Consider the following 24,606-nt stretch of genomic DNA (forward strand, 5'->3'; position numbering starts at 1 on the left):
TGTCTATAATGTGGAGTGGAACCCGCCCCGCCCACGCCTCTTTTCTGCCTCAAACATCCCTCGCTTGTTGGAGTGAAGCGTGTTGGATATGGATTCGTAGTGAAACCGGAGCTGAATGCCTTTAGGTAGAATTCCAAGAATACTAGCCTCTCCCTATTTTTTCTAGAACTTTTAATGAGTTATACACATACACGCACACACACACAAAACCCTGCATAAATCCTAAGTGTATATTTCAATGTATTTCGTAACCCGAACGTACTTGGGCAACCGAGCTCAAGCGTCTAGAAACATCATTGCCAGCACCCCAGTAGCACTTTCCCTTGCCCAACGTACTCTATCCTGAGTCCAACAAAACGGGTTCAGTTCAGTTCAGTCGCTCAGTCGTGTCCGATTCTTTGCGACCCCATGAATCGCAGCACGACAGGCCTCCCTGTCCATCAGCAACTCCCGGAGTTTACTCAAACTCATGTCCATCGAGTTGGTGATGCCATCCAGCCATCTCATCCTCTGTCGTCCCCTCCTCCTGCCCCCAATCCCTCCCAGCATCAGGGTCTTTTCCAGTGAGTCAACTCTTCGCATGAGGTGGCCAAAGTATTGGAGTTTCAGCTTTAGCATCCGTCCTTCCAGTGAACAAAACGGGTTAGTTTTTCCCAACTCTGTATTTTACGGTGATGAATCCTCCAGTGTGCCGTTTTTATTGTCTACTTTGGCTCAACATTACATTTGTGAGCTTCATTGCTGTTGTTGAGTGTAGTTGTAGATTGTTCTTTATCTCTGCGGAATAGTACTTTGTTTTGTGATCATAAAAGTATTGGTCAAATATTACTGACTATAGGCTTTTGGTAGTTCCCAGTTTGGGACTCCTAGGTATAGTGCTCTGAATATTCAAGACTGTATCTTTTGATTGACATATATGTGCCTTTCAGTGGAGTGAATACCTGGGAGTGGTATTGCTGTATCATAGAGAATGAGAATGTTCAGCCTTCGTAGATACTAAATGTCAGCCTTTTGAATGTGATCCTAGAAGCAATGTAGGTATAATGTTTAAGGATACCCAGCATTTTGCATATAGTAGAGTAATAGCTACTCTTCAGCGATGTCCCATCTATTTTACATACACAATTTAACAAGTCCATAAAATACTGGGAATAATTTTCAAATATTGGAAAGGAGAAACGTGAGGCTTGGCAAATGTAAAACTGCTAAGGATTAGCCTCTAATAACTGTCAGAGCCTTGACCAGCTCCAATGTGGAACTCAACAGTGAGCAGCAGCCTTGCGGTGAAATGTAATTAAAGTTCTAGCTCTGGCTTCATCACTGACTAGTTCTGTAGATTCAAATAAGTTTATATCTTTTGGGGTTTAAGAGTTCTTGCGTGTAGCATGATGGAAGTCTGCTATAAGGGGATCCAAGGTGACAGTGTGTGTGAAACTCTTAGAAGACTAGGAAGCAAAATTCATGCTTCATTTTGTAATAGAGATTGAGCCTGTGTGTGTTTTTTTCTCATGGCCTCCAGATATTTGCTATAGGTTTGCATACTGCTTTTCAAATTCTTTTTAAAGGACAAAAATTTTTTTCCCAAAGCATACATAAGCAAGGGCTTCCCCAGTGGCTCAGCTGGTAAAGAATCTGCCTGCAGTGCAGGAGACCCTAATTGGATTCCTGGGTCAGGAAGTAACCCTGGAGGAGGGATAGGCTACTCACTCCATTATTCTTCAGCTTCCCTGGTGGCTCAGACCGTAAAGAATCCGCCAGCAATGCAGGAGACATGGGTTAGATCTCTGGTTTGGGTAGCTTCCCTGGAGGAAGGCATGACAACCCACTCCTGTATTCTTGCCTGGAGAATCCCCATGGACAGAGAAGCCTGCTGGGCTACTGTCCATGGGGTCACAAAGAGTCGGACATGAGTGAGTGACTAAGCACATACATAATGACAAGTTTACAGTGGTAAATGATGAGTCTCTTCTCTGTCCTTTTGCCACTTTCCCCCCAAAGATGAATGCATCCATCTAGATTTTGATTAATATTTAAAGTAGGTAAATATATGGGAGTGTAAACACATTATGGTACTAGTCTTTTTCTGTTCTTTGGTTTTTAACATTAAAAACATGTTACATATTTTTTGTATTGTCTCTCTTCAACCACTTTGCTTAATATAAATTTTAATTTTTAAAATATTAATAGGCTTTATTTTTAAATATATCTGATATATTCCAAATAGGAAAAGGCTGTATATTGTCACCCTGCTTATTTAACTTATATGCAGAGTACATCATGAGAAACGCTAGACTGGAAGAAACACAAGCTGGAATCAAGATTGCCGGGAGAAATATCAGTAACCTCACATATGCAGATGACACCACCCTTATGGCAGAAGGTGAAGAGGAGCTAAAAAGCCTCTTGATGAAAGTGAAAGAGGAGAGCGAAAAAGTTGGCTTAAAGCTCAACATTCAGAAAACGAAGATCATGGCATCTGGTCCCATCACTTCATGGGAATTAGATGGGGAAACAGTAGAAACAGTGTCAGACTTTATTTTTTGGGGGCTCCAAAATCGCTGCAGATGGTGATTGCAGCCATGAAATTAAAAGACGCTTACTCCTTGGAAGAAAAGTTATGACCAACCTAGATAGTATATTCAAAAGCAGAGACATTACTTTGCCGACTAAGGTCCGTCTAGTCAAGGCTGTGGTTTTTCCTGTGGTCATGTATGGATATGAGAGTTGGACTGTGAAGAAGGCTGAGTGCCAAAGAATTGATGCGTTTGAACTGTGGTGTCGGAGAAGACTCTTGAGAGTCCCTTGGACTGCAAGGAGGTCCAACCAGTCCATTCTGAAGGAGATCAACCCTGGGATTTCTTTGGAAGGAATGATGCTAAAGCTGAAGCTCCAGTACTTTGGCCACCTCATGCGAAGAGTTGACTCATTGGGAAAGACTCTGATGCTGGGAGAGATTGGGGGCAGGAGGAGAAGGGGACGACCGAGGATGAGATGGTTGGATGGCATCACGAACTCGACGGACGTGAGTCTGAGTGAACTCCGGGAGTTGGTGATAGACAGGGAGGCCTGGTGTGCTGCAATTCATGGGGTCGCAAAGAGTCAGACACAACTGAGCGACTGAACTGAACTGACTGACTTCCTTAATTGTGCTCTAGAGATATCTGTTCTTCACAATCTCAGATTGGGGATAAAGATATATGATGCACAGTCCTCAATGTCAAACCTTCAGGCCTTTCATGACTTTGTTTAGCCCTTTCTCAGCAACTCCCTCAAGGCTCTGGTTACGGGAACAGTCCTAAGGGTTTTCCATCAGTCACATCAGGACTTCAGCATCTTGTTTTCAAGATCTTTCCACGATGTACTTTTTACTACTCCCAGCCCTTTGCCTGGGCGTGATGAGAAAATCATTTTTATTTTTCAAAGAGGCCCTGTTAATTATAGTACAGGCCTGTGCATAGCATATTCCCTACAACTTCCACTGTATAATCATAAGAGATTGATTTAGGTCATACCTGAATGGCCTAGTGGTTTTCCCTACTTTCTTCAATTTAAGTCTGAATTTTGCAAAAAGGAGTTCAAGGTCTGAGCCACAGTCAACTCCAGTCTTATTTTTGCTGATGGTAGAGAGCTTCTCTATCTTCAGCTACAAGGAACATGATCAATCTCTTGTCCATCTGGTGATGTCCATGTGTAGAGTCGTCTCTTGTGTTATTGGAAGAGGATGTTTGCTATGACTAGTGCATTCTCTTGGCAAAACTCTCTTAACCTTTGCCTTGCTTCATTTTGTACTCCAAGGCCAAACTTGCCTGTTACTCCAGGTATCTCTTGACTTTCTAATTTGCATTCCAGTCCCCTGTGACAGAAAGGACTTTTTTTTTTTTTGGTGTTAGTTCTAGGTCTTGTAGGTCTTCATAGATCCATTCAGCTTCAGCTTCTTTGGCATTAGTGGCTGGGGCATAGATTTGGGTTACTGTGATAGTGAATGTTTGCCTTGGAAGTGAACTGAGATCATTCTGTTGTTTTTGAGACTGCACACAAGTACTGCACTTCAGACTTTTCTGTTGACTATGAGGGCTACTCCATTTCTTCTAAGGGGTTCTTGCCCACAGTAGTAGATATAATGGTCATCCGAATTAAATTTGCCCACTTCTGTCCATTTTAGTTCACTGATTTCTAAAATGCCAGTGTTCACTCTTGCCATCTTCTGTTTGACCACTTCCAATTTACCTCGATTCATGGACCTAACATTCCAGGTTCCTATGCAGTATTGTTCTTTACAGCATCGGACTTTACTTTTCACCACCAGTCACATCCACAACTGGGCATGCTTTCTGCTTTGGCTTAACCTCTTCATGACTTCTAGAGCTATTTCTCCACTCTTCTCTAGTAGCATACCGGACACCTGCCATCCTGGGGGGTTTGTCATTCAACATCATATTTTTTTGCCTTTTCATATTCTTAAAGCTAACTGGTCACATAAATCAACTTTGAGGGGAAAGTCACCAAATATCTTTAGTCAGTGTAGGGCATTTCAAGGCTACTTTATCAGTAAGAAATAAATGGAGGTGGAGGGCTGTCCCTACACCTAATTCTTTAGTATGCAGAGATGTTAAGTCATCATCCTCATATTTAGCTTCTGGTGTTACCTTGGCCCTTACCATCCCACCCACTTTCTTTATAACTTCTATGATGTCCCATCCCAAAGGCATCTCTAGGGTAGTAGAACCACCCAGAAGTGAGTTAAAGCAGAGGCTTCAACAATTCAAATTACAGAAAATTATACTACACAATAAATACATACACTCAACACATTTTTAAACAACCGGTCCAAACGAGGTAACTTCTAAGAAACCCTTCTTTTCATTGTTGTTGTTCAGTTGCTAAGTCGTGTCTGACTCTTTGTGACTCCATGAACTGTAGCACGCTGGGCTTCTTTTCATTAGTTAAGGTCTAATGGGCATTTGCTTGAATAGACTCAAATTGGTGAAAGACTTAGTGTGGGCTCAGCAAACCAAGTGATGTGTGTCAGAAAAATATTCTTGCGCTCACAGAAGACCCTTTGCTTTGGTCTCATAAACTCTAGATAGTGCCCAATACAAGGCAATGGATTGAGAGAAACTGATCCCAGTCCTTCCCAGTAGGAAGTTAATAGGAACAGATGGTGCAGAGAGGAAATCTGATTTGTCAGGTATAATCTGACATCCAAAGATTAAGTCCCCCAAATCTGCTGGTGTCAAGGCATTCCTCTAGGTAGCCAAGTTCCAAGATTGAAAATTCAGACAATAAATAAAGAGTAAGTATTAATATATCAACAGTATCTATCAGTAAACTGTTTCACTTACAACAAATGCTTTTTTGATAAAGGATTCAATTTTATTTTGTAAAGTATCCTTTGAATCTTAAATTCAAAACTTGTAAAGGATTCTTTCTCAGTAAGGAAGAGATTGAAGTCTAGGTTCTCGGTCATCAAAGCAAAGCTCTGCATTCATAAAATAAAAGCAAAGCTTAAGATATCTAGCATGTTGATGCTCCCAAACCTCAGAGTGTGGTTCAGAGACAAGAATGAAGCAGAGTCCATTCCTTAAAGGACTTCAGTGGGCAGGTTCCCAAGCTTCAGATATGGTCAAAAAGTGTTGTCGCTCAGTCATATCCAACTCTTTGTGACCCCATGCACTGTAGCCCACTAGGCTCCTCTGTCCATGGATTTTCCAGGCAAGAATACTGGAGTGGGTTGCCCTTTCCTTCTCCAGGGGATATATCTGACTCAGGGATCGAACCTGGGTCTCTCACATTGCAGGCAGACTCTTTACTGTCTGAATCACCAGGGAGCCAGATATGGTCAGTTAGGGCCCAAAGAGTGTATGGGACTCTCAGTAGAACAAAAGCTGACTTCAGAAGCAGAACTCAAGGTCAAATCTAGGCCAGCAGTTGAGACTTGGGCAGGCACTTCTTATATTTGTCCTGCTTAAGACTGGTCCTACAGATAAGATCAGGGTTTAACCTATATACACTGGGAAAAGTGCAGGGGAGAAAGGGATGGACCCACCAATGAAGAAAGTCGGGTTGCTAGGGCTGATACGACCTGACAAGGAGTCAGAGATGGTTGCTTTGTTACAAAATGTTTGCTAGGTGCTCTAAAAAACCCAACACATGTTGTATGGATAGCATTTTTTTTTTAATACCGTTGGTTTTATTTATTTTAAATTTATATTCTTATTTTTGGCTGTGCGAGGTCTTCATTGCCGCACACAGGCTTTCTCTAGTTGTGGGGCTACTGTCTAGTTGGGGTGCACAGGCTTCTCATTTGTGGTACTTTCTTGTTGCAGAGCATGGGCTCTAGAGTGTTTGGGCTTCAGGAGTTGTGGCACGTGGCTTAGTTGTACTGTATGTAGCATGTGGAACCTTCCTGGACCAGAGATTGAAACCATGTGCCCTGCAGAGTCTTAACCACTGGACTACCAGGAAAGTCCAGGATTTTTATTAATATATGGTCTATGATTACAGTGTTACAATTTGCTGGGCCTGACAGATTTTTTACCATTGAGATGTTTATGGAAGAAAGTTTGAATTTGCTGCCAGGCATCGGCTTGTGCATTCGACTGAGCCTTTGGCTCACCTCCATGGAATACTGGTTGGCCCAAAACTGCATGCACAGAGGCTCTACAAAGAGGAAAATAAGGTGGGTCAATACAATGGCCAGTTCCTGGACAGTAGATTATCTGGGGTCTGTCTTTCCCATGGGCTTGTAACCGTTCAGAGGCTATACGAGCATAGACTTCACTCTTCCAGTTATGATCATCCATGCTAACAATAAACAGGAAGGGCCCCTGGGCCTTTTCCAATGGAATAAGACTTTGGTGGTTGGTTTTCTCCAGTGGGTTGCCCCAAATATCCACAAAATTTAAAAAGCCTGACTCAGTGATTGTACATTTTTTTAGGTCATAGCTGAGCTCAGGAATAATCATATCTTTGTAACGCAGAGGAGCTAATGTGTTGGCCACACAGGCATTAATAACTACAGTGGCTGTGATGCCGTTCAAGAAAGAGGCCATTGAGAGACACAGGTCACCTCCTTTGGAAAAGCCAAGAAGCCCAACACCAGGGCCTTTCACCTGATGAAAAGAGAAAATGAGAACAAGTTTAGAATTCATAAATGGAGAATTTAACTGTAATTTTACATTCTCTAGGCAGCTTTCTGAAATGTCATTTGCTTTCCGTCCTTGTGCAACAGCCCACAAACTTCAAATATATTTTCTAATGAGCAAATCAATTAATTTCTTAGTACACAGGGCCTCCACACCTCCATTGATGGCAATGGGTCAAGAGTACACACAGAGGCCCATATACCCTACACCTAAATACTTTAAAAAGTTACAAATATTTAAAAGTTAAATAAAATATATTTTTCCTGTAACCTTGATAAATACACCTCCATAACAACTCATAAGCTCAGGTTCAAATTTTATATCTTGGAACTCCTTGGAGTTCTATACTGGAACATGGCATGGGGGGGAGCACCAGCCCCTGCCCCAGTCTCTGGTTTTTAGCCAACTCTTCTTCTCTTCCCATCTCTGGCTCCATCATGTACCTTAAGAGCCCCCTTACACATGGACACCCCAGCCTATATGTTTAAGGCCTAGGTATATTCCCATTATGATTATACAGTGGAAGTGAGAAATAGATTTAAGGGCCTAGATCTGATAGATAGAGTGCCTCATGAACTATGGAATGAGGTTCGTGACATTGTACAGGAGACAGGGATCAAGACCATCCCCATGGAAAAGAAATGCAAAAAAGCAAAATGGCTGTCTGGGGAGGCCTTACAAATAGCTGTGAAAAGAAGAGAAGCAAAAAGCAAAGGAGAAAAGGAAAGATATAACCACCTGAATGCAGAGTTCCAAAGAATAGCAAGAAGAGATAAGAAAGCCTTCTTCAGTGATCAGTGCAAAGAAATAGAGGAAAAGAACAGAATGGGAAAGACTAGAGATCTCTTCAAGAAAATTAGAGATACCAAGGGAATATTTCATGCAAAGATGGGCTCGATAAAGGACAGAAATGGTATGGACCTAACAGAAGCAGAAGATATTAAGAAGAGGTGGCAAGAATACACAGAAGAACTGTACAAAAAAGATCTTCAAGACCAAGATAATCACGATGGTGTGATCACTCATCTAGAGCCAGACATCCTGGAATGTGAAGTCAAGTGGGCCTTAGAAAGCATCACTACGAACAAAGCTAGTGGAGGTGATGGAATTCCAGTAGAGCTATTTCAAATCCTAAAAGATGATGCTGTGAAAGTGCTGCACTCAATATGCCAGCAAATTTGGAAAACTCAGCAGTGGCCACAGGACTGAAAAGGTCAGTTTTCATTCCAATCCCAAAGAAAGGCAATGCCAAAGAATGCTCAAACTACCGCACCATTGCACTCATCTCACACGCTAGTAAAGTAATGCTCAAAATTCTCCAAGCCAGGCTTCAGCAATACGTGAACCATGCACCTCCTGATGTTCAAGCTGGTTTTAGAAAAGGCAGAGGAACCAGAGATTAAGCTGCCAACATTCGCTGGATCATGGAAAAAGCCAGAGAGTTCCAGAAAAACATATATTTTTGCTTTATTGACTATGCCAAAGCCTTTGACTGTGTGGATCACAAGAAACTATGGGAAATTCTGAGAGAGATGGGAATACCAGACCACCTGACCTGCCTCTTGAGAAATCTGTATGCAGGCCAAGAAGCAACAGTTAGAACTGGACATGGAACAACAGACTGGTTCCAAATAGGAAAAGGAGTACGTCAAGGCTGTATATTGTCACCCTGCTTATTAACTTATATGCAGAGTACATCATGAGAAACGCTGGACTGGAAGAAGCACAAGCTGGAATCAAGATTGCCAGGAGAAATATCAATAACCTCAGATATGCAGATGACACCACCCTTATGGCAGAAAGTGAAGAGGAACTAAAAAGCCTCTTGATGAAAGTGAAAGAGAAGAGTGAAAAAGTTGGCTTAAAGCTCAACATTCAGAAAACAAAGATCATGGCATCCAGTCCCATCACTTCTTGGGAAATAGATGGGGAAACAGTAGAAACAGTAGCAGACTTTATTTCGGGGGGCTCCAAAATCACTGCAGATGGTGATTGCAGCCATGAAATTAAAAGACGCTTACTCCTTGGAAGAAAAGTTACGAGCAACCTAGAGAGCATATTCAAAAGCAGAGACATTACTTTGCCGACTAAGGTCCGTCTAGTCAAGGCTATGGTTTTTCCAGTAGTCATGTATGGATGTGAGAGTTGGACTGTGAAGAAGGCTGAGCGCCAAAGAATTGGTGCTTTTGAACTGTGGTGTTGGAGAAGACTCTTGAGAGTCCCTTGGACTGCAATGAGATCCAACCAGTCTATTCTGAAGGAGATCAGCCCTGGGATTTCTTTGGAAAGAATGATGCTGAAGCTGAAACTCCAATACTTTGGCCACATCGTGCGAAGAGTTGACTCATTGGAAAAGACTTTGATGCTGGGAGGTGCCGGGAGCCAGCGTGAGGAAACCAGCCCATGGCAAAGGTCATGAGGAAGGAGGCTTGACATACACAAAGGTGGGATCAAACCTCAGGGGTCCTCCTGGACATTCTCGATCATCTACCCCCAAAACCAGAGTCTGCCTACCTTACTACATTATGCTTTCACCTACACTGCTACATTACGGGGGGCTTTCCCCCACCACCTCTCTCTGAAAAGGAGTTAACCTAAAACTCCAGTTAATACATCTCCTGGGCATGACAAGACTGTTTCAGTCCACAAGGTCCTCTGATGGCTCTCTAGCCTGCCTGACAGGTTTGTCTGGCCACATGTGATTGTTCACAGCCTCCCAACTGTGAGAGGCATGAGATGCTTTAAACTTTGTAGAATCAAATTCTTTTGAGAAGTTAGAAAACTATTAGTATAGTATTAGCGAGTTAGTTAGAAATTATACCGGTGGAAGGTTTCATTGTTGAGCCAATATTTGCTGCTAAGCCTCCATACCCCTTGCCCCTTATACACATTGATGAACATAACTAGCATATAGGAGGAATAAGTATTAACCTTTGATATTAATCACGTTAGACCTTCGGCTAAGTAAATTCTTTTCTTGATTATAGCCCACTGCACCTTTGTTCTGTAGGAATGCAACTTTATCTGGTGCCTTTGGAGAGTGGTGCCTGATTTAAGAAAAATCACCTTTGGAGAAAATAAGTTTTCTGGTTGACTAATCATCATCAGAAAGGGTCATAAAATGTTAGCAGGCCTCTTGGCCAGAAGATGATGTAAATCACCTGAGAACACTCTATATCAGAGGGGATGCAGAAAGAAAGCGTGGTTTCAATAAGGGTCAGGACTACTGACCCCACATGACTTTGTATTTTCCATTTATCTCCATGTATAACAAAAAGTATAAAAGCGGACCTGGAAAATAAAGAAACGGACCAGTTCCTGGAAAGACTGGTTTCCCCCTTGTGGTCTTTTCTCGTTTTCTTCTTTTCAGGCTGAATTCCCATCTGGAGCGCCGAGGCTCGCTGCGTCTACTTATTTGCCCTGGCTTCTAAGACCCACTCGAGAGGGAGCCCAAGGTGGGGCACCCTCCGCTATTCAAGCAGGCACCAGTGGCCTATGTAGACGGTGCAAACCCCTTTTCTTGGAGTTTCATTGGTTCTCTGCGTAAACCAAGTTATTCGGCCTCTTTTCTCCACTAATTTTCCTACCACACGATTCTTTTCTAATCTCTTTCCATATCTTTAATTAAACAATTTTCCTCTAGACGCCGACTCCATCCCCGCTTCGAATTACCCTGGATCCACCAGGGCTGGACCCTGGCAGGGAGGGATTGAGGGCAGGAGAAGAAGGGGACGACAGAAGATGAGATGGCTGGATGGCATCACTGACTCGATGGACGTGAATCTGAGTGAACTCCAAGAGTTGGTGATGGACAGGGAGGCCTGGCATGCTGCGATTCATGGGGCCGCAAAGAGTCGGACACAACTGAGCAACTGAACTGAACTGATATTCCCATTAATGGGCCCAGAGAAGCGGCATAGGGAAGCAAGATCAGAGCTGGTTGGCAGATAATTCTGGGGTTCCAGGTCTAAAGGGCATGGTGGGAGGGGCACATGGTTTCCAGGTAGACATATTCCCTTGGTCCCTCAAACTCCACACCCTGTGGGCAGGAATGCAGCCAAAGGAAGGCCAGAGAGTGGTCATCTAAAACAAACGGCTCCCAGCCTGTAGTCTCTTCTTGTTCCTGGGGCCTATAACCCATAAGTAAATCATCAGTTCAAGATCATCTAGGTTTAGCAGCTTTGTTGAGACCAGTCCCTGAATTCTAACAGAATTAGACCTTGCAGCACATCTTACTCCTTAACATTAGAATGTGTGGGTTTCTTTAAGTCTAGACAGTAGCAAAGAGTATGTATTCCATTCCATTCATAATAATTCCAAAATGTTTTAATGAACTTTTTCAGTCTCAAATAAGAACTTTATCTACAAAACCATAACGCAGTTAATACGCTTAACAAGATTAATGGTTCCTTCACATCATCAAATACAAATGCCTTTATTCAAATGTCACCGATTCCTTCAAAAATCTCTTTATAGGCAAACGTTTCTCCTCTACACATTTGCATTAATTTTGGGGGGGGCTAGGGGGCATCCATGCAGGATCTTAGTTCCCTGACCAGAGATCACACCTTTGCCCCCCGCAGTGTAAGTGCAAGTGGACCACCACTGGACCACCAGGGAAGAACCTACATTAATCTTATAAATGAGAAAAATTGAATCCCAGAGAGGGCACCTCCTTTATTCAGGATTATAAGGCCACTTGGTAGTAGACCCAGAACCAGAACTTAAGGTTAGTGACTTTTAAGTCCAACTCTTTGAATTCTGATCAAGAACTAAAGGGAACTAAACAGTTGAGTCACAGGGGATTGAAGATAAACAGGTAGAAATGAAAACAATAATCCTAACAACTTTTGAATAAGCCTTTGTGTCTCATGCCATATTTCCAGCCTTGGGTGTCCTGGCAGAGCTTTTGGATGCAGCCCTGTGTTGGCTTCACCTGCTCTGCTCTGCATTCAGGCAAGCACCAGAACCCACCTTTGGATGCTGTAGCATGAAGTCCACGGCTTCTTCAAAATACTCCAGGCACACATCATTCAGATGTTCGGGGAGGTCTTCGAATCTGAAATAAGCCAGGGCAAGCACAGCAAAACCATGTCCGGCCAGAAGGCTGGCCCTGTATTCACAAAGGCCACCACTACTTCCAAACAGGTCGAGGATTCCAGGGAAGGGTTTGCTGCCTGGAGAGCATCACAAATCATAAGGGTTTTAGGCACTAAGAAGACATTCTTGAGTTTCAGAATTTGGTCAGCAAAAAGGATTTTTTAAAGCAAGGAAGGTTGGGCAGGAAGTGGGGGTGTTAAGGTAGAGGAGGACTCTCTTTACTTTGTTTTTTTTTTCTTTTCCTAAATAAACTTTGGGGAGAAGGGGGAACAAAATGCCTTATTTTCTCCAGAAATTTTCACATATTTGCAAAAAACAATAATGATAATACAAACCAAGTTAGAAATAACAGCATGAAATATACATTTCTACCAAATTTTCCTTAAAAAAAAAAAACACCTGAGAATGCTTTGATAGCTGTAAAACACTCTACATATACAAGGGATTATTAGAATATACTCCCTAACTCCTTATGCTCTCTGCTCCAGCCTTAAAGAATGCCATCCCTAAATGTGCCCTGTTCTCATTGGCCCCTGAAAATGGTGTACACTATTCTCCCCTCGCCACCTTTTTTGACCTGGTTGATTCATCAATCTTCAAATTCAAGTTTAGATCTCCATTCCTGGTAGCTTTCCCAACCTCCCCCACCAGCCCCCTCAGGCTGAGTTGAATTAGGTAGCTTTTTATTTGTTCCTACCAGCACCCTGGGCCTACAATTCCCATATCATAGCACTTACCATTCATCGGTCCAGCTATAGTTGCCTATATACTCTATTAGGTGGGAGGTACAGTGAGGCGCATGTCTGACTTTGCTAGTTACTGTAAGTAGCATAATCCTTGATTTACTATATATTTGTTAAATGATTGAACTTTTCTACATTGTTTACATAACGTCTTTGAGTCAGAACACAATAAATTTTAAGTGGGCCACAGTAGTACTGAAAGATAACAGTTGACTTAATTGAAACATCATGGTTGGGCAGTGAAAAAAATTTTTTAAAACTGAAAGTCTTTAGGAGATTCTTATTGAATCAGTCAGCATTATTTATTGAGCTTCTATTATATCCCCGTGTAAGCCTCTAGGAATATAGAGATATGGAGATATGTAAGTCACAATTCCAGCCCCAGGAGTTCATGGTTGAGTTAAGGCTGTAAATTGCTAAGAACTGTAAGAATAAAGTAGGGCTTCTTGTTTTGGAGAATAATCACAGGATTCAGTTTAGGGATTCTGTGAACAGTGGCAGCTCCAGCAGTTGTATATAGTAGGGGTTTCAGTCAGGAATTTGGTTGGAAGGGGTGGGTCAGCTGTTCGGTTTGCAGACCACTTTTACCTAGCAAGCATCTTGTTTTTACTTAGACTAGGGTTTCTAACCTTAGCACTATTGATAACTTTGAGCAAGATAATTCTTTGTTGTGGGGCTGTCCTGTGCATTGTGGGCTTTTCACATCATCTCTGGCCTCTACCCACTAGGTGCCAATAGCACCCCCTCCCCCAGTTGTGATAAGCAAAAATGTCTCCAGATGTTGCCAAATACCCTTGGAGAAGGGAAAATCATCCAGGTTGAGAACCACTGACAGACGGTTTATGACAGGAGGAGGGGACCTGCAAGCAGTTTGTTTGTTTTTCAGTAAGTTTGATGTGAAAGAGGGCAAAAATCATTCTTGCACATCAGCAGAAGTCATTGCCTAATGTTAGTATTAATATCTGAGATACAGCTGTGTGGCTGGCACGTAAGCAGCATACATGTCCTTTTTGAGTCGGCTGAATGCACTTTTAGCATACAGCTAAGGGAGAAGGAAATGGCAACCCACTCCAGTATTCTTGCCTGGAAAATCTCATGGACAGAGGAACCTGGTATGCTACAGTCCATGGGGTCTCAAAGGGTCGAACACGACTGAGCAACTTCACTTTCAAGGGAGTGGCAGTACCTCCAGGCAGTGCACTGAAATTTACAGGAGAAACTGTCACCCAGAATTCATGGGAGACTCTGGAGCTTGGGGGCGAGTCTGGAGAAGTTCCACAACCACAGGGTTCCGTAGGCAGACAAGGGGCCGGCCAGGGCCTCGGGACTACACCCAGCTTTCCACAACAGCCTGGGAAGGGGGCGGCTCACCTGGCGGCAGGAAGAGCGTGCCGCGCACCCGGCCCGCGCGCACCGGCTCGCGCCGCACCCCGGGCGCCAGGAAGTCGCGCTCGTGCACCGTCCGGCCCAGGAGCCGCTGGGCCTCGGGTTCGTGACCGTCGAGCACCTCCAGCTCCACGGCGAAGGGCGTCTGCACGTCCAGCTTCACCAGCCGCGTTAAGGGCTCCTCAGGCTCCAGAGCCCAGAAGAGCCCCATGGGCTCGAGCCCCGCGAAGCTGCCGCCCAGCGCGGGCGCGCGCTCCAGGTCCAGCAGGCCGGCGGCGTCGGCGCAGTAGCGCGCGTGGGCCCTGAAGAGCGCGCCCTTCTCGTCGCGCAGGGACGCGCGCAGCGTGACCGGCTGCCCCGGCGCCAGGCCGCGCACGGCGATGCGCACGGGCTCGTCCCAGCGGCAGCGGCCGGCCGGCTCCAGAGTCACTGTCACCGCCATCCAGATCCCGACGGAAAAAGCGTGGCCAGTCGGAGTCAAGGGCAGGGCTTGGCGTCTCTCCACCTCCTTAAAAGGCCTTCGCAGTTGGAACCTTAGAGCTACTCCCGTTGGTGGTCGTAGGGACACTCGCTAAACTGCTTTGTGAGCTCTCCTGGAGTATGTGCAGTCCGCGATTGCTTGAGTGGAAGAAAGGTCTGCTAAAGCAAAAGTTACCGTTAATTATTAATCCTGCAGTCCAGAGTTCAGTTCAGTTCAGTTGCTCAGGCGTGTCCGACTCTTTGTGACCCCGTGAACCGCCGCACGCCAGGCCTCCCTGTCCATCACCAACTCCCGGAATCGACCCAAACCCATGTTCATTGAGTCGGTGATACCATCCACCCATCTCATCCTCTGTCGTCCCCTTGTCTTCCTTCCCCCAATCTTTCCCAGCATCAGGGTCTTTTCAAATGAGTCAGTTCTTTGCATCAGGTGGCCAAAGTATTGGAGTTTCAGCTTCAACATCAGTTCTTCCAATGAACACCCAGGACTGATCTCCTTTAGGATGGACTGGTTGGATCTCCTTGCAGTCTTCTCCAACACCACAGTTCAAAAGCATCAATTCTTCGGTGCTCAGCTTTCTTCACAGTCCAACTCTCACATCCATACATGACCACTAGAAAAACCATAGCCTTGACTAGACAGACCATTGTTGGCAAAGTAATGTCTCTGCTTTGGAATATGCTGTCTAGGTTGGTCATAACTTTTCTTCCAAGGAGTAAGTGTCTTTTAATTTCATGGCTGCAGTCACCATCTGCAGTGATTTTGGAGCCCAGAAAAGTAAAGTCAGCCATTGTTTCCACTGTTTCCCCATCCATTTGCCATGAAGTGATGGGACCAGATGCCATGATCTTAGTTTTCTGAGTGTTGAGCTTTAAGCCAATTTTTCACTCTCCTCTTTCACTTTCATCAAGAGGCTCTTTAGTTCTTCACTTTCTGCCATAAGGGTGGTATCATCTGCATATCTGAGGTTATTGATATTTCTCCTGGCAATCTTGATTTCAGCTTGTGCTTCTTTCAGCCCAGCGTTTCTCATGATGTACTCTCCATATAAGCTAAATAAGCAGGGTGACAATATACAGCCTTGATGTACTCCTTTTCCTATTTGGAACCAGTCTGTTGCTCCATGTCCAGTTCCAACTGTTGCTTCCTAAACCGCATACAGGTTTCTTAAGAGGCAGGTCAGGTGGTCTGGTATTCTCATCTCTTGAAGAATTTTCCACAGTTCATTGTGATCCACACAGTCAAAGGTTTTGGCATAGTCAATAAAGCAGAAATAGATGTTTTTCTAGAACTCTTGCTTTTTCGTTGACCCAGTGGATGTTGGCAATTTGATCTCTGGTTCCTCTGCCTTTTCTAAAACCAGCTTGAACATCTGGAAGTTCACGGTTCACGTATTGCTGAAGCCTGGCTTGGAGAATTTTGAGCATTTCTTTGCTAGTGTGTGAGATGAGTGCAGTCGTGCAGTAGTTTGAGCATTCTTTGGCATTGCCTTTCTTTGGGATTGGAATGAAAACTGACCTTTTCAGTCCTGTGGCCACTGCTGAGTTTTCCATATTTGCTGACATATTAGAGTGCAGCACTTTCACAGCATCGTCTTTCAGGATTTGAAATAGCTCAACTGGAATTCCATCACCTCCACTCGCCTTGTTTGTAGTGATGCTTCCTAAAGCCCACTTGACTTCACATTCCAGGATGTCTGGCACTAGGTAAGTGATCACACTGTCGTGATTATCTGGGTTGTGAAGACTCTTTTGTGTAGTTCTGTGTATTCTTGCCACCTCTTCTTGATATCTTCTGCTTCTGTTAGGTCTCTACCATTTCTGTCTTTTATCGAGCCCATCTTGCATAAAATGTTCCCTTGGTATCTCTAATTTTCTTGAAGCAGTCCAGGGTGGTGAGTGTCAAAATAGAGGAATAAAGACTGCCGAGAGCTAAGGGACTGGGAAAGATACTGGCAGTTCCAAGAAGCATTTAATATTAAAAAGCGTCCCAGGTAATTGTAACTCAGGGGATCTGTTGGAAACATAGTCCTAATCCTACCCTTGTCCCTCAGTCCTGTTACCAAGAACCCATAGCAGCTTCCAGAGTAGGCAGGTGTTTATGGAGTGCAACATTCCTGAATTCCAGTCTGACTTACTCCTTAATAGTGATCCTTAGCAAAGTACATAATTAAGCCTCTGAATCCAGTTTCCTTATCTGTAAAGGATTTATTGTGATGGTTAAATAGGGGATGACTATTTAACCTATTTATTTAAATAGGATGAGATGGTTGCATGGCATCACTGGCTCAATGGACATGGCTTTGGGTAGACTCCAGCAGTTGGTGATGGACAGGGAGGCCTGGCATGCTGCAGTTCATGGGGTCTCAAAGAATCGGACACAGCTGAGTGACTGAACTGAACTGAAATAGGCAAACACAGGCCTGATGCTGCCCTGATACTGTAGTAGATCTTCAGTGGGAGTTTTGTTCTTCAATTTGGTGCCAAAAATCTTGGTGCCTTGCGCACCCATACCAAACACATATAGAGACAGAGATTTGGAGGAAAGAGAAGTGAAGGTGAAAGTCGCTTAGTTGTGTCTAACTCTTTGGGACCCCGTGGACTATATACAGTCCAAGGAATTCTCCAGGACAGAATACTGGAGTCTGTAACCTTTCCCTTCTCCAGTGGCTCTTCCGAACTGGAGCGGGTAGCCTTTCACTTCTCCAGTAGATCTTTCCAACCCACGGATTGAACCCAGGTCTCCTGCATTGTGGGCAGACTCTTTACCAGCTGAGCCACAAGGGAAGCCCAAGAATTCTGGCTGGAGTGGGTAGCCTATTCCTTCTCCAACAGATGTTCCTGACCCAGGAATCGAACTCGGGTCTCCTGCACTGCAGGCAGATTCTTTACCAACTAAGCTATTAGGGAAGCCCTGGAGGGAAGAGATGACTTTATTCCTTTGCAAGGCAAAGGTGGGAAACACAACAGTGTAACACTTTAAGAACTGTGACCCTGGCCCCTCCTAACCCAGGGAAATTGTGAGAGGTTATATAGACTCCCTGGGCTCCTGGTCTAGGGTAGGTGTTAAGGCTCAAAGTAATGAAAATCTTGCATTCTTCTTCCTCTTTATTTCAAAACAGTCACAGCTAGTGTCAGATAATTGGGCTCAATTGTCTCTGGGTTATGGAGATTCAGCAGATGCTCTCAGGAAAGAAGCTGGTTGCATTGCTCTGCTTATCTTTCCATCCTTATTCAGTAGCTGATCTGAGACTTTTTCTTTCTTATGAGGAGGACAAATGCTTTTAGAAGTTATTCTATCCAGGAGCATTAGTTGTTTACAGTGGGAAAATTAATTCAGATACCTCACATGGAAAAAAAACAGTCCACACATTTTAATATATCAGTATTTAATGTAGTCTGTTAAGTCAAAATTCATGGTGCATTTTAATGTAAAATCAACATTTATCCTCTTACGTCCCAGTTTTTCGTTATCACGCGTCTTCCAGTTTCCTGATTGTCGATTCTCACATTTATATTTCCAGCTCTCATGTCTACTCTGAGATTCAGACTTGTTGGTCTAATTTCGTATTTGGCATCTTCATTTGGATGTCCAATAGGAAAACATAACATGACAAAAATAGAAGTCTTGGCTTTTTTCTCCAGACTGTTCTTTCCTCAGGGTTCTCTGTTTCAGTAAATGGCATCACTGTTCATCCATGGGCTTCCCAGATGGCTCAGTGGTAAAGAATCTGCCTGCAATGCAGGAGATATGGGTTTGATCCCTGGGTTGGAAAGATCTTCTGGAGAAGGGAGTAATCCTAATCCCACTCCAGTTTTCTTGCCTGGGAAACCCATCAACAGAGGAGCCTGGAGAGCTACAGTCCATGGGGTTGCAAAAGACTCAGACAGGATTTAGCAACTCAAAACAAACAAACAACAATTCATCCATTAGTTTCAGTTCAGTTCAGTTCAGTCGCTCAGTCGTGTCCGACTCTTTGTGACCCCATGAATCGCAGCACGCCAGGTCTCCCTGTCCATCACCAGCTCCCGGAGTTCACTCAGACTCGCGTCCATCAAGTCAGTGATGTCATCCAGCCATCTCATCCTCGGTCGTCCCCTTCTCCTCCTGCCCCCAATCCCTCTCAGCATCAGAGTCTTTTCCAGTGAGTCAACTCTTCGCATGAGGTGGCCAAAGTACTGGAGCTTTAGCTTTAGCATCATTCCTTCCAAAGAAATCCCAGGGTTGATCTCCTTCAGAATGGACTGGTTGGATCTCCTTGCAGTCCAAGGGACTCTCAAGAGTCTTCTCCAACACCACAGTTCAAAAGCATCAATTCTTCGGTGCTCAGCCTTCTTCACAGTCTAACTCTCACATCCATACACGACTACTGGAAAAACCACAGCCTTGACTAGACGGACCTTAGTCGGCAAAGTAATGTCTCTGCTTTTGAATATGCTATTAGTTTAAGCAATCCAAAAAAAAAAAAAAGACAGCTTGGCATCATTCTTGTGATCTCTTTTTCTATCCCATCATCAAACTCTGCTGCTCTACTTTGGAATGTATCCTGCATCTGACCACTTTTCATCACCTGCATTGTTAGCACCCTACTCTGTGAGGTGATATCTCGTTGCGCTTTTGATTTGCATTGATGAGTGGTGTTGAGCATCTTTTCATATGCCTGTTAGGCATCTATACACCATCTTTGGAAAAATATCGATTCAGGTCTTCTGACCATTTTTTAAATTGTTTTGTTCTTTTTGATATTTAGTTGTATGGGTTGTTTATTATTTTAGATATAATCCCCTTGTTGGTCATATCATTTGCAAATATTTTACCCAGTTCAGTAGGTTGTCTTTTTGTTTTGTTGATGGTTTCCTTTGCGTAAAACCTGTTAAGTTTACTTAGGTGCCATTTGCTTCTTTTTGCTCATATTTCTTTTGCCTTAGGGGACTGATAAAAAAAAATGTTGCTATGATTCATGTCAAAGAGTGTTCTGCCTATACTTTCTTGTAGGAGTTTTATGGTTTTAAGTCCTTCATTTAGGTTTTTAATCTATCTTTGCTTTATTTTTGAATATGGTATGAGAAAATATTCTAATTCCATTGTTTTATATGTAGAGAAACGCTGGGCTGGAAGAAGCACAAGCTGGAATGAAGATTGCCGGGAGAAATATCAATAACCTCACATATGCAGATGACACCACCCTTATGGCAGAAAGTGAAGAGGAACGAAAAAGCCTCTTGATGAAAGTGAAAGAGGAGAGTGAAAAAGTTGGCTTAAAGCTCAACATTCAGAAAACAAAGATCATGGCATCTGGTCCCATGACTTCATGGGAAATAGATGGGGAAACAGTGGAAACAGCGTCAGACTTTATTTTTTGGGGCTCCAAAATCACTGCAGATGGTGACTGCAGCCATGAAATTAAAAGATGCTTACTCCTTGGAAGAAAAGTTATGAGCAACCTAGATAGCATATTAAAAAGCAGAGACATTACTTTGCCAACAAAGGTCCGTCTAGTCAAGGCTGTGGTTTTCCCAGTGATCATGTATGGATGTGAGAGTTGGACTGTGAAGAAAGCTGAGCACCGAAGAATTGATGCTTTTGAACTGTGGTGTTGGAGAAGACTCTTGAGAGTCCCTTGGACTGCAAGGAGGTCCAACTAGTCCATTCTGAAGGAGATCAGCCCTAGGTATTCTTTGGGAAGAAATGATGCTAAAGCTGAAACTCCAGTACTTTGGCCACCTCATGCGAAGAGCTGACTCATTGAAAAAGACTCTGAGGTGGGAGGGATTGGGGGCAGGAGGAGAAGGGGACGACAGAGGATGAGATGGCTGAATGGCATCACTGACTCGATGGACGTGAGTCTGAGTGAACTCCGGGAGTTGGTGATGGACAGGGAGGCCTGGCAGCACAACTTGTTGAAGAGACTATGATTTTGCCATTGCATATTCTTTGTCATAGGTTAATTGCTTCCTTCATAGGTTAACTGACCAAAGGTGTATGGATTTATTTTGGGGCTTCCTATTCAGTTCCGTTGACCTATGTACTTGTTTTTGTGCCAGTACCATGCTGCTTTGATGACTATAACTTGGTAATATAGTCTGAAGATAGGGTACATAATACTTCCAACTTTGTTCTCTCTCTCTCTCTCTCTCTTTTTTTTTTTTCTCGAGATTGTTTTGGCAGTTTGGGACCTGTTGTATTTCCATATGAATTTTAGGATTTATTTTACTTCTATGAAAAATGTCATGGGTATTTTAATAGGGATTGCAGTACATCTCTAGATTGCTTTGGGTTCTATGGCCATTTTAACTATTAATTCTTTCAATCCAAGAACTCAATATATCTTTTCTTTTTTTTTGTAGTCTTCAGTTTTCTTCATCAGTGTTTTATAATTTTTAGAGTATAGGTGCTTCATTTCCTTGGTTAAATGTTAAAGGATCCTCTCTAAGTAGAAAAGAAGATTCATTAGGAAAGGGAAAATCTCACTAAGAAAGGAAAATGTGTAGTAAGGATTGAAGATTAACCACTTAAAGAAGCTAGTAAGAAGATTCAAAGACAAAAAGCAACTATAACAATAAACAGTTAAGGGTAAACATGAAAATGTAAAATCTGGCATCGAAAACACAAAATGTAGGTAAGGGGAAGAAAAAATGAAGATGTTTTAGAATGTGTTTGAACTTAAAGGACTAAATGATTACTAGTTCCAAACAAGTAGATATAGATATAGGTCATCATATATGAAACCCATGGTAACCACAAATAAAAAACCTACAATAGACACACAAAAACTAAAAGCCACACAGGCACACTACTAAAGAACATCATCAGCTATGCTTCTCCTTGCTGACTATGACAAAATGGAAGAGGAAGAGGTGAGCTAAAGAACGAGCTGCTAAATAGGAAGCAACCAGGGCTTGCCAGATATAACAATAATACTGTTTCTTCTTACAACTTCTCTAGATGGTAAATTACTCCGTAATTAAGACAGGAATTCAGAACAAAGTCAAACCCAGGCTGGATCTGTGTGAAAGACTTTGTTAAGAAAAGATTCAAGGTAGTGCTTCATAAAACATTTCAGAATGGCAAAAGGTCCTCTAAAGATTTTAAGGTGTACCTAGCATATCCTGTCTATTAAATAATAGAATGTATGGGAACCTTAAGGATGTTTGCCTGCAGCATCATCCCAAGGACCTCCAGATAGAGAAGTTCCTATCTCAAACAGATTTGCAGTGGTGTATTATCTAGGAAAGTGAAACCCACTAATAATTTTCAGAAAACCTGCATAATTCTTAAGAGAATTGTTCTGCTGGAAGCAGAGTCTGAACTAAAAGAGAGAGTATATGAAGTATACTAAAAGAGAGAATATAAGAAGAGCCGAATCATGAGAAGAGACCCTGAGGAGGGAAAGATTGAGGGCAGGAGGAGATGGGGGCAACAGAGGATGAGATGGTTGGATGGCATCACCAACTCAATGGACCTGAGTTTGAGCAAGCTCCGGGAAATGGTGAAGGACAGGGAGACCTGGTGTGCTGCAGTCCATGGCTTCACCAAAAATCAGACATGACTTAGCAACTGAACAAAAGACGGATATCTCATCCATTTTGTCCAGGAAACAGTTCCAGGAGGGTTTTTCCGCTCATTTCGGAGCTACAGAGAACAACTCACAGTGTATAAATTGAGCAGCAATGGAAGAATTGGCAACATGTTCTCAGCTGGATTTCAGAATGGCTAGGGTCTATGTGCCTCCCACATTCCTCATCTTTGAACAGGAATGTCTAAGAATTATACTACCACCACCGTATCCTGATGTATGTGTTTGTACAGTTAACTTCCTTATTTAGTTCATAGGTCTTAAGATTGAGAAGATGCTTAAGGAGCTATACCCAAGGAACTATACCTGAGGAGCTTCATATGTATCTGAGCCTGATATAATTGATGCAGTCTTGGACTTTGAGCCTGAGCACGGTGCTATACTAGAATGAGACTCTGGTGGGAAGGGGGGTCCTTAACGGAGGGATGGGTGTATTTTACATGTAGGAGGAATGTGTATAGTGTGGCTTAGAAGGCAGATTTTAAAAGGTGATTACAGTGTTTCCCATTCCACATGCTTTTCTAGAGACTCCGCACTCTCCTTTTGAGAGGTAGACTACTATGTTCTCCTTAAAGTGTGTGGGTCTTTGTGATTGTCTTGACCAGTGAAAGTGTAAGTCGCTCAGTCGTGTCTGACTCTTTGTGACCCCATGGACTGTAGCCTGCCAGGCTCCTCTGTCCGTGGAATTCTCCAGGCAAGAATACTGGAGTGGGTAGCCATTCCCTTCTCCAGGGTATCTTCCCAACCCAGAGATTGAACCCAGGTCTACTCCACTGCAGGCAGATACTTTACCACCTGAGCCACCAGGGAAGCCCACCTTGACCAATAGTGTATGGCAGGAGTGATACTATGTAGCTTCCAAGACTAGGTCAAAGACAAGGCCATGTACTTCGGCCTTGATATGCTGCGATGCTCACTCTTGGAAGGCAGCCAAATTAGCCACTGTAAAGACCCACATGGAGAGAACTGAGACCCTGTGAACCCACAGCCCTGCCCAAGATCTTAGCTGACACCCAATACCAACTTCCCTGCCTGGTGAGTGACAAAAATAGAATGGTCAATGTTTTAAGCTCCTATGTTTTAGGGTAGTTTGTTACATAGCAATAGATAACTGAAATACACCCCAAATATAGTCACATAAAACAATACTTTGTTCATAGATCCACAATTTGGACAGTGCTTGACTGGGACAACTCTCCTCTGCTTCAGGATATCTAAGGCCTTCACTGGGAAGATTCAATGGCTAGGGCTAGGATCACCTAGAGGTTTGTCCACTCACGTATCTAGTACCCGAGCTGCGATGACTCGCAGGCTGAGTTCATTTGGGATGATCACAGGAAGTGCTTACAGTTGGCTTCTCTGTGTATTTGGGGCTTCCTCACAGCATCACAGCCTCAAGTTTGTCAAGCTTCATCAGGTGGTTCAGCCCTCCAAGAGCAAGTGTTCCCAGCAAACAAGGTGAAATCATCATGGCCTTTATGACCAAAGTCACAAAGCCTCAGTTCAGCCCTACTGTACTAACTGAAGCAGTCAGAAACCCATCCATATTGAGGGGAGAGGGCGTAGATCTCCCGCCTGTTGGTGCCAGAAGTAGCAAAGAATTAATGTTACGAACAATTCTTCTGGGACTTCCCTGGTGATCCAGCCCTTAAGAGTACACCTTCCAGTGCAGGGAACACAGGTTTGATCCCTAGTCAGGGAACTAGGATCCCATATGCCATGGGGCCTCTAAGCCCATGTACTGCAACTACTGAGCCTACAACGCCAGAACTAGAAAGAAGACCACGTGGTATAAGTCAGAGCCTGCATGCTGCAACTAAGACCCAATAGAGCCAAATAAATAAATATTTTTTAAGAACCAACTTTTCTGTGATATGTTAAATATGATTTTCTTTAACTGACTTGAAGTTAATGGGTGTTATGTCCCCTCAAAACTCAAATGTTGACATCTGAAACCTCAGTGTAATGGTATTTGAAGGTAGGGCTTTTAGGAGTTTGTCAGGTTCAAATGAGGCCCCCATGATGGGATTAGTGTCCTTATGAAACGAGGAAGAGAAACCAGAGGTGGTTTCTCCTCTCCCTGCCAGGTGAGGAGACAGGGAGAAGGTAGGTGTCTCTAGGCCAGAAAATGCCCTCACCAGGAACTGAATATGCCAGAACCTTGATCCTGGACTT

The 24,606-nt window shown here is 43.5% G+C and overlaps 1 protein-coding gene across 2 annotated transcripts; it reads right to left on the reverse strand.

Annotated features, from left to right (window-relative positions):
- Positions 1 to 5,433: 5,433 nt before the first annotated feature.
- On the reverse strand, positions 5,434 to 14,972 carry LOC138074197 (acyl-coenzyme A thioesterase 6-like). 2 transcript variants are annotated; one of them, XM_068966268.1, is made up of 3 exons: positions 14,360 to 14,972; positions 12,120 to 12,322; positions 5,434 to 6,660 (listed from the first exon to the last, which is right to left on the reverse strand). In XM_068966268.1, the coding sequence occupies exons 1-3, from the start codon at positions 14,814 to 14,816 to the stop codon at positions 6,613 to 6,615; spliced, it is 708 nt and encodes a 235-aa protein (XP_068822369.1). In that variant the 5' UTR covers positions 14,817 to 14,972; the 3' UTR covers positions 5,434 to 6,612. The 2 variants fall into 2 exon arrangements, with proteins under 2 accessions (XP_068822369.1, XP_068822370.1); XM_068966269.1 differs by having other exon boundaries at positions 5,439 to 7,112.
- Between the last annotated feature and the right edge of the window lie 9,634 nt (positions 14,973 to 24,606).

Source organism: Capricornis sumatraensis, chromosome 2 (genome assembly GCF_032405125.1).
Source record: "Capricornis sumatraensis isolate serow.1 chromosome 2, serow.2, whole genome shotgun sequence".
Classification (NCBI taxonomy): domain Eukaryota; kingdom Metazoa; phylum Chordata; class Mammalia; order Artiodactyla; family Bovidae; genus Capricornis; species Capricornis sumatraensis.